The 18,643-nt window shown below is 39.0% G+C and overlaps 1 protein-coding gene across 1 annotated transcript in view; it reads left to right on the top strand.

Moving 5' to 3' along the window:
* LOC140930904 (uncharacterized) overlaps positions 1–18,643 on the top strand; it is a 142,224-nt gene that overhangs the window by 18,185 nt on the left and 105,396 nt on the right. The window contains exons 6-9 of the mRNA XM_073380624.1: positions 4,623–4,655; positions 7,804–7,896; positions 8,040–8,192; positions 14,688–14,870. Coding sequence (XP_073236725.1) covers positions 4,623–4,655; positions 7,804–7,896; positions 8,040–8,192; positions 14,688–14,870 — 462 coding nt within the window. The remainder of the gene's footprint in view (positions 1–4,622; positions 4,656–7,803; positions 7,897–8,039; positions 8,193–14,687; positions 14,871–18,643) is intronic.

The following is an 18,643-nucleotide window of genomic DNA, read 5'->3' on the forward strand; positions in this document are numbered from 1 at the left end:
GATATAATTATCTCTACCAGAAGCCTATTTAGAAAATTATTCAATTTTTATACTCTCATTATCTCTTATATACCTAAACGAGGCCATCATCATGTTATTATTATTATTATTATTATTATTGTTTGTGAAATTTCAACGTTTGTTACTGTAGCAAGAAAGCCTTTTTGCTTGTAACTTGCGCCAGTTTGGCTTCACAACTGACATCCCGAGTCTGAGTAGCAAAGTATCGTCAAGCTTGTACAAAACTTGTCAAAATAGCACTCATAACATGTAACCCCAGTTAATGAATTAATTTCTATTCATCTAAAGCATCGGATGCAAGCCGATCAAGGAACTATGCGTGGCATCTCACTTTGTTTGCTCCCTTAAATTTCGCATAATAATGATGTTAGATTCCTCTTGGGACAACTGTGACACCCTGGCCCTTTCCAGAACTTTAAACGGAAATTCTACTTTTAACTCTAGTCAAAAACGTAGTATTTGTCTTATTGTAACTTAATCCAGGGAATACATTATTTCTATCATGACTTAAGGCTTTGTTACCAATATTGGCATCGACCGTTAAAAATGGCAAGAACCATTTCCAGAAGGAAAATAGACAACGGTGAACGGAACAAGAAGCAATAGACTCTTAATGACTGGTCCCTGGGTCCCTTTGCTTCCCGAGAATCTCAACATTCGAGGGAATAAAATTAACTTTTCCCCGCGAGACCAGTCTTAAAGCGATTTGTTTCATGTGCGGAAATTTTGAAGCTGGAAATTCATTAAGCCTCGTTGTAAAGGCTGTAGTCGGTCAACATTAGCGGGTAAAAGTGCACTGATGCCCTCTGACGTCATAGATTGTGCAATGTTTCCCGCTCAGAGATTTTGGCGAGAAACAGCTTTATTGTTACATGTCATGTGACCTCTAGGTAACTAGTGAGAGCGCGCGCTGCTGGTAAGAAATTATCATCTATACTAGTATACCTAAAGGGTAGAAATGTTGGCGTAGGCAAGGAACAGTGAAGAAATGGAAAATTAAGATTGACTTAATTATTAGAAGGTGATATGAGGCTAAGAGGGCTATCCAAAATCTTTGTGATGACCTAAATTTGTAAATTACCTTCCTTTTGGGAAGGTTTAAGGTGACTTAAACGTACTTAATTATGAGCCAGTTTTAGTATTTTTCTAACGTGCTCGCGTCGCGTCAGAAGTGGCCGGATAATTCTCAATTTTGGATGAGTATAAGTTCAATCATTCTCCCTTTCAACTGAATAACTGAAATTTATTTTGAAGTTTTGATTTGGCGATACGAGCAAATTTTTTAACTACGGTGTTTTGCAAATTGTCTATCTGTTCGCACAAAAATTGAGCGATTTCCACGAAACTTAAAATTCTTGAGTTTAAGACTGTGTTTATTTTATCTGTCAAGTTTAAGGAAACTTGTTCGACTGTGATCTGCTCTACAAGATAGGTTTGAGAAACGACAATGAAAACGCAGCATCAACTTGGCCTAACGCCAATTTAAACAATTTTGGATGGCAGTTACGTTCAATTATTGATAAATATGACACATAAATTTCGGGCTCGTAGCTCTAATGCTGCTTGTGTGATTCCCTCTTAGGCACAGGAGCAAATTTGCTTGGAAAATAATAAAGGCTGTGGCTATATGGCCGGTAACCAGTCAAGATTTTCAAAACAGTAATAATGACCGGCAAGTCCGATATTTTTCAAATAATTTTGACAAATCAAAGAATCCCAGCCAGACCAAACTATCATACGTCGATTTAGAATAGACTGAGAAACTCAAGGTTGATTTCCACTGACGCGTTTTAGGCTACACACGTTAACGCACGTAAATTTTAGTCACGTAAATGAAATTAAGAAAAGATATAAAGTGTTGAGATTAAACGTGAGGTTGAGCGGGGTTCTACTTTTACGCTTTCGTGCGACCTTTCATACATTGCCTCTATTTTATTTGCGAACGTAAATTTTATTCGAGCATAACCACAATTTCTTGCTTCTGGCAAGAAAAAGTCATAGAATGCCCTTAGAAAATTTTTTGCCGATTAGAGAGCTACCTCGTTCGTTCTCTTCAGGCTCACTTACTGCGGCAGCAATAAAAATTCGCAATATCATATGTATCTTTCCCTTACCCTTGACGAACAACATGATCAGAGCGCCTTCCATAACCTGTAGCTACCAACCCAGACGAATTTCCAGTTCTTAAGCACGTAGAAGGGATATTCCGTAAATGCCTATGTTCTCAGGCTTGGCCTGGCGTTGCATGCCCATTCTAATGCCCGTGCAACCGGCCTTTGCAAGTTTAAAGCCAATCTACCGAACTCATGAGGCACCCAAGTAATAAGAAAGAGCTCATCTTAGGAAATCGCGAGGAAATAAATACATACGTTCCAGTTTCGAGGCTCCTCGAAAATTGCAGTTCACTTCTTCTATCTTGCCATCCCTGGCTGTTTCATTTCTAAAATTGCAACGCGTGTAAATTGCTTCAGTATGACTTGTATCTACCGCTCCCAGATACTCTCCTATTTCTTCTTTGTGAACTTACTGCGCTTTTCAAACATGCGAATTCCCTAGTTCAAAAGCCAACTGACGATTTCGTTTTTCGCCGCCGTCAATCATCTTAACGGATCTTTTAGGAAACAAATCTTTACTTTAACGGGTTCAAAAGGTCATGGTTTGTGATTTGTGATTGATGGATTTCGATCCGTTTTCTGTGTTTCTGTGTTTCAAGGTTCGTTGCTTGTGATCGTGATTATGAATGACGGCAGCGAAAAAAACGCAATTTTGAAGGCGGCTTTTGAACTTTAGAGTTCGCATGTTTGTGGAAAGCGCAACAACTTCGCTGGTTAAAATTAAACATATGGTTGATATCAGACGACGATCGAATAGTATCCCATGATGCACCTCGATTCATGTTATATTATCACTGCGTACGTGACACATCATGATCAGTAATCTTCAGCACGCGCGAAGTGAACGTCGATCGCAGTGCTCGATGTGGATGGTTTCCAAACATGTTTCGGTTCAGCAGCTTCTGCTTTTGAGATTATCGAGTTGGCTTATATTCACTGTGCTTTAAAGGAGAATTTCAGCGTTGCTTTGACTGAGAAGGGTTTTACATGTATTTCACTGATCTGTCGAGAACTACTTGTGCCGCGCTCGGTCGCACTGTAAACACAAATTATAAGACTCGCAATTGATAAGCTTCGCTAGGTTCACTAGGAGAACCCAGGCCAGAGGAGAACCAAAACTATGACTGATCTATAAAGTGGTTCCAACAAAACATCCGCTACGCTGTGAAGCTAATTACCAAAGGAGAATTTATTACAGCATCGCGCTCAAAGGAGCTGAAGTTTACAATGGCAGTTACAAATAAAATTTAACCTTTCGATGCGACAAACAATTCTCTGAAGCACAGTCTACCCGGTACTGACTCAAGCAATCTTCAAGGAAATTTCCTGGCCAGAATACTGATCTGTTCTTTTGAATAAATAAAGTTTCTGCATGATGTTTCTTTTTCAAATTCTGAGCAGGCTTCAGTTTACGTTGTGCCGGCTTGCATGCTGCGTGGTACCTTTCTTTGGGTTCTTTTCACACTGAAACACACCGTTATACACCGCTCCTTCTTCGAATTAAAATATTTATAGTCAAATTCCTTTTAAAAATAACCGCTTTGAAAATACAAAGTGATTGCTTCGGCATAAAGCGCTCTCAGAAGCGCCCAACAGATTGTAGCCTTCATCAGGCTTTACACATATATTATGACACATGGCGTTGAAATGTGATAAAAGATTCGAAATTTCAGCCATCTTTGGTCGACAAAAAAGTATTCAAAATGTGGGTACTTCTGGGTACTTCTTGGCCTGTACAATATTCAGGACTTCATTTTGCTGGCGTGAGGTCCACATTTGTAAGATTTCAACATATATTCCAAAAAATCTTGAATATTCATGACCTGGATGTGGGTCACTGAACACTTTGTGATGGGAAGACTAATTGAAACCGTGAAAATAAATGTTTCTAAGTGGAAACTTCGCTCTTAAGCCATTGCAAATCGGAGAAATCATGTCAAATAACGAAATAATGTAATTTTTTTACTTTTACTGGAAATCGAGTGAGAAAAAAGCCGACGAGAAAACGACCTTATTTCAAGATGGAATCTGCTATGACTGCGATGTTGCGTGATGCTTCCGGAAAAATGCATCATGGGATACTATTCGCTCCTCCTCTGGGTTGATATTAAGATGTATCGTTACAGCACTAGGTCTATTTGTAATTTGGTTTCACCAGGCGCAGCAGGTAGTGCACTAAGTGCATGTGGACCGAGATCTAACAATAAATCATTGCTGGAACCTTTAGCTGTAAGGACACCATCGTTCCTCAGGAACCGTGCTTTTGCCACTAACGCTCCAAGATTCCAGTTTACGACGCACTTGAAGTGATCATAATTTGAAATCGTGTCCGCTCTAAATAAACCTTAAAAGGATTATATCACTGTGTCATTCAGTTCTACAACACCACGAGTTATGTACAGGCGACCCAAACACTTTGTGTTATAGGGGATAAACGGAGTGTACTCTGTGAGACATTAACTGACAGATCCTTTTAATTTGTTACAGGATCTAAGGACTTTTCTATGCCAGACAATGATGGTAAGTACATATATTGGTTCAACCAAATTTATTTAAGTGATTTGTATTTTCCCTGCTCCAGTAGTTGCAAACACCTCTACCTTTTGAATACTCCGTGAAGGCTCCGAATGGCTTGTCATCAACATGACTTTCCATCAATTCTCCTTTAGTTCGGTGTTCATTTGAGAATCCACAAGCACGCGCGCGCATTTTAAAAGTAAAATTTAAGAATATTCAGTTATTTACTGATAGAAACCATCGAGTAGTGAGTATGTTCGAATTTTGCTTGGCTTTTACGTCAAACATTATTTTAAAAATAGGGTTAAGCTCTCGAAAATATATAAAAAGAAAAATTCTTCCTACTTTGTTCCATATTTTGAATGTCTTATTCACCCTTGAGAGTATGGTCAATAAAACGAAAAGTAGACCAGTAGACCACATTTTTAAGACTTTTCATGAGGCATACACAATATTTTCTAAGTTGACAGCGTATCGGAATCCATATTGAAAGTGTCTCGTGAAATATTTAGCAAATTTTGTGGCTTATTTCTTCTTTTGAACGACGCGATGTATAGGCGAGATGTTGGTCGGTTTTCAAGGTAGGTGAACAAGTATCTATTATTTTTTCGATGCACAGATTTTGTTATGAAGTTCTAGACATTTTTCCTCGATTGTCATATCGATTAACCTATACCGTGTTGAATGTAGGGAAGGTAGACAACCTAGAATTTTGGTAGACATTTTTTGAATTCCGAGGTCCAAAACACGTACGTTTTCCACTCCCGGGTTTATCACAGAGCCGTGTTATTACTGTTTTTCGCATTAGTACGAGGCTCTGCCTTTTTTCTTTTTAAGGCCAAAACAACTTTATAAGTTTTATGGATATTCACGTCCAACACCTCGCCTCACTTTGCCGAATTTGCGGGGATGAAATTGAAGATCATAATCGCAAGGTAGATACTAACCGCTTTGTTTCTGAAATTCACGAAATCTGGAAAGATTTAATGTTGTTGGATTCTTCAAATATTCATCCACCCTTAAAAAACAATCAAGGAAAGAAGGCAAATTTCAAGTGTAAATGATGTATTTCGCTACTCATTGAACATGCACTGATTATCTGGGATAAAATTAAAACATTGCAAGTACTACAGCAAGCAAAGAAAGCACCAGATGCGTGAAGTCAACACGAAACAAAACAAAAAAACAAACAAGAAAAATTAATAAATTTGAACTACTTTTTATTCTTGTTATGATGACTGGTTCTTTGTTTCTTGTCCTGTAGAAGTTAATAGGCAGTACCAATCCTGTTTTGTACGATCTCAACAAATTTTCACACTCTCTCTAAGGCTATTTTACACGCGACCAGTTTGCTTCTATCAAAAATCTTGCAAGCCATGCCAGTGAAGCCACGACTCTCTGCGATCGGTCCGGAATTAGTTCGAACACCCCAATGATTCCTTGCAATGACTAATGCTCTTATTCTCTTACATGAAATGTTTTCTTTGAAATATTAAATGTGAAACCTAGACGAGTACTGTAAGCTCATGTTTAATTCTGTCCGACTCCGTCCGCTGTTTTGAATTTTTTTTTATCACTGGGGCGATGTTTTTATTTGTTTGTTGATAAACACAAGCGCGTCTTCTCATAGGTTGAAAAGTGTCGCGTGACCAGTTGGCCCTGTCCTTAAATTTAGGGATATTCCGGACTGTAGACCGTAAAAAAGCTCTATTTTGTAGATACACAAACATGTCACTACAAACGGCATCCAAAGGGAAGCTGCCTTTTTGCGTGACACATGCAGCTTGAAAAGTTTACAATAATCGCCAGATCACAAAAGCTGTGAAACGGAAATCACTTTGACAATGTGCGAACTACTCAACTTCATCCATTCGTGTAGGTCAGTTCATCGTATTTTAAAATTATCCTTTATTGATCGTCCGGGTGAACATAGTCCTGTTCACAGTAATAGACGTTTCGACAACCTGTGCGGTGGTCATCTTCAGAGTCAAAGTGAGTTGTATCACGTCAGCTGATGATATTTAACTCTGGTTATTGACCTGATTGGTCAATTAAGTCAACGACTCACTTCAAAAACTGTTGTACTAACTTAGCAAAAACGCCACTGAATCGTAACCAACAGTTACCGACGCCATAAAAAAAAACGACTTATTGACGGACTCAAGCAAAACTTAACTAACTACGAGACAATGACTGGACAACCGACAATTTGAGTACTAATAAACGCCTGTTTAACTGTGACGATAAACGGATCGAGTCTTCATTACGAGTCTTCATAGCCAATAACATCACGGCTAAACTGGGAGACGACCGATAACATCGCGACTTAATTGACCAATTAGGTCAATAACCAGAGTTTGATACCATCACCTGACGTGATACAACTCACTTTCACTCTGAAGATGACTAATGCACAGTTTGTCGAAACGTCAGTCACTTTCAACAACAATAGTCCTATTCAGTACTACGTTCACCCAGACGATCATTCTTAACCTACTCATGAAATGACTCCTGAGTTCAAACCTTTCACAAAATACACAGCGATTAGACGTCAACAAAGAGTTCCAGTACACTCGTGAACGAGAAAAAAAAGCGGGTAAAATTCTGCTAACGTACCTTATCCCGGGATGTTTCTCGTGCATGAACTAGTGAGAAATTAATTTGCGAATAAAACAAGAAATATATAGACTCATTTCTCAACTGAGGTTCATTTCTTTCTTTAATTTCTACGAAGTTTCAGCTCGATTTGACCTTTATGACATCACTTGACCTAACAGAGTATAGTAACAAAGAGCTATGTATGACATAATCACCGGCTAAGGGATAAAAATAGCTACAAATGTCCTCCCATCGACGAATTCCGTGCTTTCGACATCAAATGCATCATCGGATAGACCTTGATCGTACCTTGACATAATCAAAAGGGTAAAGTGCATTTTTTTCATTGCACATACGACTTAATTTAGAATGGCGCCGAAAAGGGAGACACTCATCGAAAAAAAGTGAGACAAAATGCTGAAGACCTCACCCTGAGTACCACAGGAAACTAAACAACCACAGGATTCCCAATATTAGGAGTTGCTTGCTCCTAACGTCGAATGCAAATATAAATATTTTTTTATCTAAATATTGTTTTACCATTGGTTTGCAGATTACTATAAGCATGTAATCATTAAAAACTATCATATATCTGGAGTGCAAGGTACTGTTGCCGTTGGAACCGATGCAAAGATCGTCATCAAAGGTTAGACAAAAGGGCCTAACTGTGCATTTATCATAGAACAAAAACAAATATTTTTCTTGGTTTAATTTTTTAATGCTTTTTTTAATTCTCTCTCTCTTTTTCTTTTAAACTGTTTTCAACATTTTATGTCGTTATCTTTCTAGGTGATAACGAGTGTTATGTTAACACAGAACCAAACGGGCTTCAAGATACAGAAGACAACACAAAAAGCCGCCGCTCTAGTCTGGGTCAAGAAGGAAAGTGTGGGTGCCAACTACCAAATAGGAAACGGAGAATCGTTCAATTTGAAACTAACGGTAAGTGAAATTCTGGGACTGATTTTTGCTACCAGGTTTCCAAGCCCCATTCTAACATCGCTTTGCATGTAGGAGCTTCACGATATATTTCTGATACCAACACAACTCACGAACATTTACACTGCACTTCCTCAAGAGTAAATTATCATTTGAAAAGAAAAATAGCTAAAGTTTCGAAAACGTAGCTGAAGAAGAAGGCAACCGTTTGAGTGAAAAGAGGCCAAAAAGTGGAGTGCATCTGATATGACTAAAAATTGCACTACGGAAGGAAAAGGAAAGGGAAAAAAAAGGACGAGGAGAAAGAAGGGTTTGGAAATAAATAAAACAATGGTCGCTCATAGTTTATGTATTGGCGACTTTATATAATTGGTTAACGGAAGAGGTCTATTTTGGCAGTAATGTTTTCCAAGATATCCATTATTTCTTCTAAATGAAGACCGAAATATCTCAAAGAATTCCTAGCATCTTCCCAAAGGCAGTAAAGTCTCTCAACTGGCCACTGGTGCATTAGCACCAGTTTGTTTTAAATGCGATAAAACCACATGTGGTTTTTGTTGACCGGACGAATGTACACGGAGGCCTACTATAGAAGCGGTATATATATTTTTGTCAGTAAAGTTGACTACAAGATTGCAAAGATGTCACAGAAAACTATGTGCAAATACACAACAGAAATGATAATGTGCTGTAAAGCGGAACAAAAAACGGAAGTAAACTAACCAAGCAATCATCAACTCTCCTGTTTACCGAAAAACGAAAACGAGATACAGTCCATACTTAAATTACAACTGTTCGAAGAGAGAAATTGAACCAATACTCTACATAAAGCGAAGTAAGGCCTTAGCGGTGTATCCACACTGTGGCTTTAACACCTCAGCCGCTGCACGTCACTTTGCCCTCCAGAGCCTAGTCCTGAGCTGATTGGCTGAGTGGCTGGACTGACACGCTGGTTTTTTCTTAAAGCTCCATTGCTTGACTTGGATGCACCTGAAGCTGAGCTGTACCAAAAGTCAAAACTAACCCGTCTTTCACTGAGGCTTGAACCTTTAGGTGACACTTAAATCCGCGACCGCGATTTCGCCGGAAATCTCTGCCGCTTTGTGTGTGTACTACATAAGATCTGGGAATTCTCTTGATCACTGGCTGTCATTCCTGAGTTCTTGGGTTCTTTTAAAAGCGGCGCTACTTTCTAACCTGTTTCGTGCCTTGTTCGTGCTTCTGTTGGACTTGCTTCACCAGCAACTTGCTGTCGATATCCTTAGCACCTTGGTCACCTTGCATTGTCCTTGGAAGGTTATCTTGTAACGTAGGTCCCAAAGGCAACTCTACTGGGTTTGGTAGCTTACTGTGGATAGGGGTTTTCTGAGACTTAAGAGGGCTATGTTAGAGGATAAGTTTGTTCTCTAGGAATTCTTCAGAGTACCCTTCAAAATCTTGAATCGACTCTCAATGAATTAATTAATCGATGCGCCGATATTTGAGAGAACTTTTGATGCGGCTGAACCCGTATCCCTTTCCAAATTGACGATAGTAGCCTTAAGTGTGCAGCCTAGAATGCATTGTTCTTCAAAGATTTGTTTTTTAGATCAACAACAACGTTTCTTTCAGTAGAAAATACTTTTAGGGCAATAGCAAGATGCATCGAACTCAAATAATTCAAGACCATAAGAGTAATCAGCACTGATCTGGCCTGGTTCGATTCTTACCTTTATTCTCGATGTCAGAAAACAATTATTGGACAAGCATCATCTTGTATTAGAAATGTGTCAGTAGGTGTTCCTCAAGGATCTATTCTAGTGCCTTTATTATTTACCATCGATATCAATGATCTGCGTAAAGTCCTTCGTAATAGCATTGCCACCTTATTCGCAGATGATACGGCCCTCCAAGGCTCTTCAAAATCAGCTTACTGAATGTAGACCGTGCTAAATGAAGATCTGGTCAGGGTAGCACAATTAAATATTTCGAAATCCAAATTTATGCTCATCGGTGGTCCGAAGAAGCTTCCTTCCTTCAGCGAAGTTACCTTGACAATCTGTGAAAAAAACGTTGGATCGAGTAAAATGCACTTATAAGTATCTGGGAGTTATCATCAATTAAAATCTAACGAGGTCTGATCACGTAGAATACCTCTGTAGCAAGGTTTTGCAAAGGTTATGTTTGCTAGGCAGAATTAAGTGTTTCCTACCAAGATATAGCAGGAAACTATTTGTTACATCAACTATAATGCCATTATTTGACTATGTAGATATAACTTGGGGAGACAAATCTTATGCGAAGCTGATGTGGAAAGTCCAAGTTCTGAAAATGATTTGGCTGCCAAAATCGTACTCGATTTGCGAAAACATCCATCTGCTACCGAGACGTTCGATCAGCTTGACTGGGATAACTTAACGAAAAGAAGAAGACTTCATAGATTTATATTGCTTTTCAAGGTTTTAAACGGCTTGATTGACTGGGATTTTGAATTTTACAGTTTTAAAGACATTCACAACTATAACACTTGGGGTAAGAATAACATTTGTAGGCGCCAGTCACGTCGTTCCTGTGGACAAAACCGCTTCATCTACCAAGCCGCTAATGACTGGAACATTTTACCTAATGAAGTTAAACAGATTGCTGACATTTTATCTTTAAATATTAGGAGTATTTTGAGTTTTTTTAAAATTCTTAAATTATTAACTTTTTAGTTTTTTAGACATTTTTAGACCTGTAATTCTATTTTTATATTTAATTACATACATAACCTTTATTTTAACTCGAATTTTAGAGTAGCTACACTGTATTTCTAATATCTTCGAGAAACAAATTAAGATCTCTAAAACTGAAAAAAAAAGACATAAACTAAGGCAAAATTAGTGAAAACTAATCAGACGTATTGAGACCTTACACATGTCGCTTAAAATCATGAAAAGTACTGTTCGTTAATTCGTCGGAAACATCGTTCCATTGCTGGGAAGATAAATAAGAAAAAGAGTGTAGTCCAGAGGTTGTTGTTCTAGGCTTGCTTGGAGTCAAAATATGGGTGCCGCGCAAACTGTAGGTTCTATGGCGAACAGTAAACATATTCCTCGTATAAGTTGGATACTCATTAAAATATAGACTCTTGTAAACTAGTAATAAGAAATTCTGAATGCGCTCTTTATACAAAGCAGTCATTTCAACCTTGTTAAGCAAAGTGGTGTAGTGAGAAGTATAATCATTTAAAATAAATCTAAGAATGCGCTTATTAACTGCTTCCAGCTTTTGACTGTTGCGTGTTCCACAAAAATGCCACACTGAAGAACAAAAATAAAAGTGACGCGGAATGAATGCCTTGTACAACCTAAACATTGTGTCCTTAGAGATGATATTGCGGAGCCGTAACATTACATTAACTTGATTATTAATTTTATCACCAACAGTAGATTTCGTAGATATGTGGCTGTCAAAATTAAGTCTTTTATCTATAGTCCTTCCGAAAATATCTGACTCGTTTTTCACTGGACAAGAGAATTATTGATCTCTTTGACTAATAATTAAAGCTTGGTGTTTCTTTGCGTTCACGATCATGCCGTTTTGGCTGCACCATTGGTTTGCTTTTCGAAGTTATTACAATTAAACCTATCTAGAACAAGTGGGCCCACATCGGATTGGTAGATCTGATGATTATCGGCGTAAGCGTTTAATTTAGTTTGCGTAACATTAAAAAAACAGGTCGTTTATAAAAATATTGAACAGCACGGGTCCCAAAACGCTACCCTGAGGAATTCCTTGTTTAACACTTTCCCAGTTAGAGAATGCGTCCCCAAACTTAATCCTCTGAGATCTGTGTGATAGGTAATCTTGAAGAAGGGCAAGGCTTTCTATGTCAACGCCATAGGCCTTGAGCTTGGCAAGAGGTAACGGGTGTTGGATGACATCAAAGGCCTTGGATAAATCCATGGACACCACTGCAACCAGCTCTCCTTTGCCCCGCATTCTTCTCCAGTCTTCTGTCATTCTTAGCACGGATGTCTAACAGCTATAATACCTCCTGTAAGAGCTAACAAAGTCCGACAGGATTGCTCGATAGAAGTCATCTATCTGAAAGGCTAAGATTGTTTCAAAAATAAAGGGCCCCACTGAAGCCACATAATGATGTGACGTGGAATCCCTGTTTAAATATTTTTATTATTATCATTATTATTATTAATAATAATAAGAGCGGTGCTGTCGGATGTATGTGTGTGGGCATGTCGAGAAAAGCAACTAAGATGAAATAGACAGAACGAGTGAACAGCGATATTCTAGAGTGCAAGAAAAAAGCCAAGGAAATGGCGTCTTCAAATAACCCTCCTTAGTACACAAATGGGAGGAAGAAAGGTTATATGGAAGTGATGAAGGATCTATGGTAGGAGAAAGGTTTTGAATTTCTTCAGTAAAGAGTCAAGACTTGAGAGATCAGGCCTCAAGATTGGAAAAAATGCTGCCGGATCGTACGAGGAACGACCGGAACTTCAGCTTAGCGGACGGAAACGAGGGAGAACCTGAGTCCAGTGAAGTAAAGGTTTTTGAAGAAAATAGTCAATCTGCTTATCAAAACAATGTTTCCCGGCAAGCTGAAAATGTTAATTTTGCAAAATCTGTGAACTTGGGTTTGCATACGCCGGTGATTGACGTGGATGTGGTTCATCAAGCAAGTAATGAAGGTAATCAAACTACTTCTCCCCAGGGATCTCAAGATTCAACAAAGACAGCAAAGAACAATTCAACCAAACCTACCCGAATACGAGATGTTTCCCACTGAAATCAAGAACAAAACATGGGGCAGTATCAGTCACGAGAGCGTCTGTGATACTAACAATGGTGTTTACGATGAAATTGTCCATTTCAGGAGAAATATTTTCAATGTACCAACGGAAGAGCCGGAAAAGCCTTTATAGAAGAACTAACATTCTGGATAAAGCATTCGAATTCGGATCTAAACTCCGTTGCTTTGAAAGCTTTTATGGTACTCCCAACCTTTATCCTGCAAAAGCCGTCCGCTACTTCTAAAAGCAAGGAGCATGGTGCAGCGATAGAACGAAGATTAAACCTAGGGAGATTGGGATCTCTTGCTAAAAGAAGTTAGATTCATCCAAGGGAGGTTTGTGAATTCGAAGAAGGCTAGGACAGTTGACGACATATCCAAAGCTTTTGCGAAACTAGTATTCCAAGGAAAGTTACCAGCAGCTATTAAGCTTTTGGATAGCGAGAGCTCAACGGGCTTACTCAACCTTACACTAGAATTCCTAGAAGGGCTGAAGGAGAAACACCCGGAAGCGGCAGATATCGCGGATGAGAGTTTATTATACGGGCCCATTGATTACATTTCTCCTAGCGAAGACAAAATGATCTTTAATGCTGCAACCAAAACAAAGGGCTCAGCCGGGCCGTCGGGGATGGATGCCGAGCTATGTCGAAGAATCCTTTGCTCCAAGAATTTCAAAGCTGAGGGCAAGGTTTTGAGAGAGGAGATAGCCTTGCCATCCATCTTTGCTGAAAGGCTATACCTCTTGCAGACTCATTCCCCTGGACAAAAACCCTGGAATACGATGCTGGCCTTGGTGAGGTCCTGAGGCGAATAGTTGGAAAAAACTATTGCTGGATTTTTGAAGAAGGAGATCAACGGGGCAGCGAGCCCCCTTCAGGTTTGCGCAGGCCGTAGCGCAGGCTCAGAGGCCGCGATACATGCTATGAGTCAAACGTTTGTAGAGGAAGGAACAAATGGCATTTTACTGATAGATGCAAGCAACGTCTTTAACCAAATGAACAGATCCGTCGCCTTACATAACATCCAGATAACCTGCAAGGAAATGTCACTTTACATCATTCAGAGGCAGTCTACCTAAAAGCGTTCCACTCGATTTCGGACGACAAAACTTTTGCCTTATATTTTTAACATCAATACTACTATCCATCCTAATAACGAAATTGCAGTTAGAATGAGGAAATTTTTTTTTTTACTGCCATCCCCAGCATTTCATTGCTGGGTGACCGTTAGCGGCTAAAATATGCAAATTTTAGATGCTGTTTAACAGGATTTTAACTATTGTTTAAAAGTACTTCGGGTCATCAAATCCTAGACTATTTGCACTCTTAGTTTTATAATGGCTTCTTTGGCCGTAAAGAACTGTTGCATGCAAAAGGTCCGTCTGGCGATAACTTTTTCATAAATCCGGCTAGATATACAGTTGTAGTTACAGTATTTAAAATTTATTTTGTTGCGCATTTGATTTAAATCACCAAATTTACAAATTATATTTTTTGAAATGTTATTACATAATAATAACGTTTTCTCGGTACTAACTGTAGAATCTCGTTTTGCCTATGAGGTTTGGCCCTTGTAACTCGTGATTGAGCAATCGCGGAAAAAACCTATCTGTACTTTAAACACAGCTAATAGGAGGCAAGAAATACACAGATATACGTATAAGTAAGCCTATAACCGACGGACTACTGAAAGTATTTTACCTTTCTCTGCTTTTTTCGTAGCCCAATGCCGAACCCAGAACTGCTCAAAACAACCGCCTAATTCTGACGAGAATGACTTTCAAGACGGCGTGGAAATCTGCTGTCAGAAACAAATGCAATTAGAGAATCAACAAGCCGAAGGAAGAGAGCAGAAAGTGTCTGTGTGGAGACCACGCCCTGGAAAAGATGTACTTGTTAACGATGGTAAGTAAGTAGCAGTAAGCTTAATCGCATGGCTTAAGTGATACCCAAGACCAAGATATACTTAAACGAGGGTCAGAGCGGAGCCCTCTTTAATATAAAGTAGTAATAGTTGACACTACAGCTGCCCCCGCTCTGTATATTCTCGGTCAATAGCATTCTTGCTCGTTGTGTAGCTCTTTGAAATATACCGAATCATAAGGAAGATTTTCACACATATTCCATACAATAGGTGAGATAAATACAGGAAACGCAAGGTTCCATGCACAGTTTCAGGTCGACTTACACGGCTTTGATTAAAACATTCTCAGTTTCGAGAATAGTTTATTCTAAAGCATAAGAAAAGACTTAATAAGAAGTTGAATTTTTCGCTATTTCTCTTTCACTTTTTACATTCAGTTCATTTTATTTGCCGGAAAGGAAGCGTTAGAAATTAAAAGGACGTTTGATTAATTCACACTCGCGCATTCTAGTCTTATTCTAAACTTTATAGCGGAAGGACATCTGTGAGCAGAGAATAAGTCAGCACAGAATTTGATTGTCGGCGAATTTCTGTAATCGTCTATCGTTCTGCTAGTGAGAAGCTAGCCGTTGTTCACTCGTCTTGCTTGTTTGGGGCTGAGTCTTATTCCGGTCAAAGAGAGAGAAAGAGTGTCTGGCAAGGTTTCCAATGAAAGATTTGTGAAGTCGTGTCTGGAAAACTGTCCAAGTGTTTATATATACACAGTTATACGCACCTTACAACTTCTTCTGCGCTTAACGAGTGTGGTTAAAATTTTGGTCCATAACTTTCACTGAAACAACTGCTCCACAGAATGTCACAAAACTGATGTCACTGATAACACGTAACGCAAAGTCGAAGTATGACTGCACACAAAATCTACGTAAGCAGTCCCTTGGGGATGTTGTCTTTACGTCATCCTAACCATTTCGTACTTGCGGGCGCAAACAATAGAAACGTCATTATTACCTACCGATTCCTCGCGGCCCCTGTTCAAGCAAATCGAGATGTTTTCTATATTGACTGTATGACTGTATATTTCAACTGTAAGTACTTTCCTTAATACACGCGCGAGTTACTAGAGTACCTCCTCGGGATTTCGTATTCTGGGCCAAATCCCTGCGGGGACAAAAATATTAAACCTATCGATGCGAGAAAATTCGGTAGTCGCGTGACCAACTGTCTGTCCGAACGTACTTACGCACCCACGTCAGCCAATAATGTAAAGCTGGCAGAAATATCTTATTCAAGCAGCCTGTTTTGGCGGTAAATCACGTGGCCACCCGGACGTTTCGAGGGAAAATCAAACTAAAGGCTGCAAAAAGGCTGCAAAGCGGAGTCTTGTTTTCAACTAAATTTTAATTATTTTTATCGTAACGTGGCATGGATAACAGAGAAAGAGCTAAAGCGAGAGAGAGACAAGAGGGAGCCGAATTTCAAGCACATTCAACGACTTCTGTCAAAGAATATTCTGGGGGAAACTAATGAATATAAAATATGCGAAATCCGTGTCCATGAGGTTGTTAACTTGTAACTGAAGCCAGACGTTTGTGTTATTGTTTTAACTTGCAATTGTCTTATTCTCCTGGATCCATAAAGCGAAATTAAAAAGGTGTTTAGGAGAGTCTTCTTTATTAAATTCAAAAATGTTTTTGTTCGGTTTTTGGTCGAGAAGAGAGTCACTTAGCCGTGAGCGTCTTCATAGGGTTAACCATAGCAAGTCAACTTTGATTCGTTTTGGAAAGTTCAAAGTTCAAGGACAGCCTAGCGATTCTTCAGACTTCATTTGTGGCTTCCAGGAGCTGCATCTCAGGCTAACTTAAATGATTGCTATCGCATTGAAATCATTTTTTGTTCCTTTTTCTCTGCCTTTAAGTCGGGCGCGTTAAAAAAAAAAAAAAGACATTACTTTCTTAAGCCGGATCCAGGACCAGGGACTCATAATAAGGCCAATTTATTATACAAAAAAACGTTTCTCGTCCGGGGGTAGGTGGGCTTTTTATCAATGATTAGTTGGATTTCTTCGGTCACATATGAATGAAACGTCAGATAATGATTCACAAAAAATTGTTTTATTTCGATAGAGTACATTAATTTAGTTAAGTTGATGAAGTAAGCCTTTAGACATTATCTGGCGTAAATAGAAGACCAAGTTCTAGAAAATGGATATTATAAAGTTGTTTTTATAAGTTACGTTTGAGCGAAAGTTAACCCATTCGCTCCTGGATATTTTGCGTTTTGAAGCTAGTCGAGTGGTTTTCTGGTCACTGTCGTGCTATTAAGAGCTAAAACTTACCACAAACCGGTTTACAGGTCGTACACTTTGCGTTCTTCTGATCCAGATGCAAGTAGGCTTCATTTTGGTGGGAAGAGTTTTTAGGACAGCTTTTAGGATCTTAGGATTAGGTGAAAGGAAAAGTAGGTGAGCAATGGAACAAGATCTTCCTGGAGATTTTCAGGTTAATGTCACGTGGTTTTTTGCTTCTTTCTCCGGTGTCCTTGACTAAATTGTGCTCATTCTGGTATGGTTTGAAAGATCTGTTCACTCTGCACAAGTTAGCGAACAAAGTTGTCCTTGACCGTTAAAACTGATAACGTCACAAAGGGTAGAAAGGACGTGGATCCGCACGGGCTGCTACGGGCGGTTCAGGGGCGAATGGCTTAAATGCTTTCACCCAGTTCACCTAGAATTCGCACTCAAAAACGAACCAATCTTGATTTGCAATGATTTAAAAGGTTTTTTTAGAAACATTTTAGTAATAATACAATAACAAAACAGGATTTAATGTATCATCCACCCTCAAGCACCCTCCTCGCGTTGATCGGCGCTAGCGCTTTTGCTTTTAAAAAATACCCCAATAACCGTACATTTTCTGAAAGCCTAATAGTTCCAGATTAATGCTTGTTTCTCTTAAAAAATTAAATTATTAACGCGATTCAGAAATGAGAAGCTTTTTGTGAAAGTGGGTGTTACTGTAAATTTAAGTTCAGTCCAACCAAAAATTAACGGAAGAAGCCAATTAAGAACGCATTCGCTTCTTAACACGTTTGACTAAAAAAACCCTGCCTCAGATTTTTGTCAAGTGTGTTTATTCTGTTGTTATAAGCAGGGGAAGTTAGGGATAGCAAATCATTAGCACTACCTGTGAAAAAAATACTCTAACTGAAAAAGAAAAAGAAATCAAAATTCGCAGACACGGTTTTTTTAGAAAAACTATCTGACAGTAAGTTGGCTAAATTTTAGCCAAATTGGTTCACGGGTTGCCCACTTGGAGTTTAAAACGTACCCTCAACTTGCCGTGATTTTCATTTCGAGAAAACAGTGGAAAAAGATTTTTGGCGGCGTATTACCCGCGATGAGATTATAACGGATTATAACATCAAAGCTGTCAATGTTGATGCATACCAGAGAAGGGACAACAATAGTGACACAACAGGAAAAGTTGAAAACGAAACCCTACAACAGATGAACAATTTATTTCAAAGGTTCTGCTCTGTTCGATCCTTTCTGTTGTCGGGAAAGCTTCATGTCATTTAGTTATTTGCAACGGGCAGTTTTCATTTTCGCACTGGACAAGCCAAGTTGATCCATGCCAACTTTTACTCGATACATTTTTTAAAAGTTCTACACTTCCTTTGAAAAATCGACAACACCGCTTCCTGGAGTTTTTCTTGAAGCTTTTTTCCCGCTACAATAGACTTCAAAACAGTCGTCCGATTTTTATACGGCGCGGGACCTCTCGTGACTTCGTCTCTCGCTTGGCTGCTTCGCGGC

Source organism: Porites lutea, chromosome 3, assembly GCF_958299795.1.
Source record: "Porites lutea chromosome 3, jaPorLute2.1, whole genome shotgun sequence".
NCBI classification, from domain to species: domain Eukaryota; kingdom Metazoa; phylum Cnidaria; class Anthozoa; order Scleractinia; family Poritidae; genus Porites; species Porites lutea.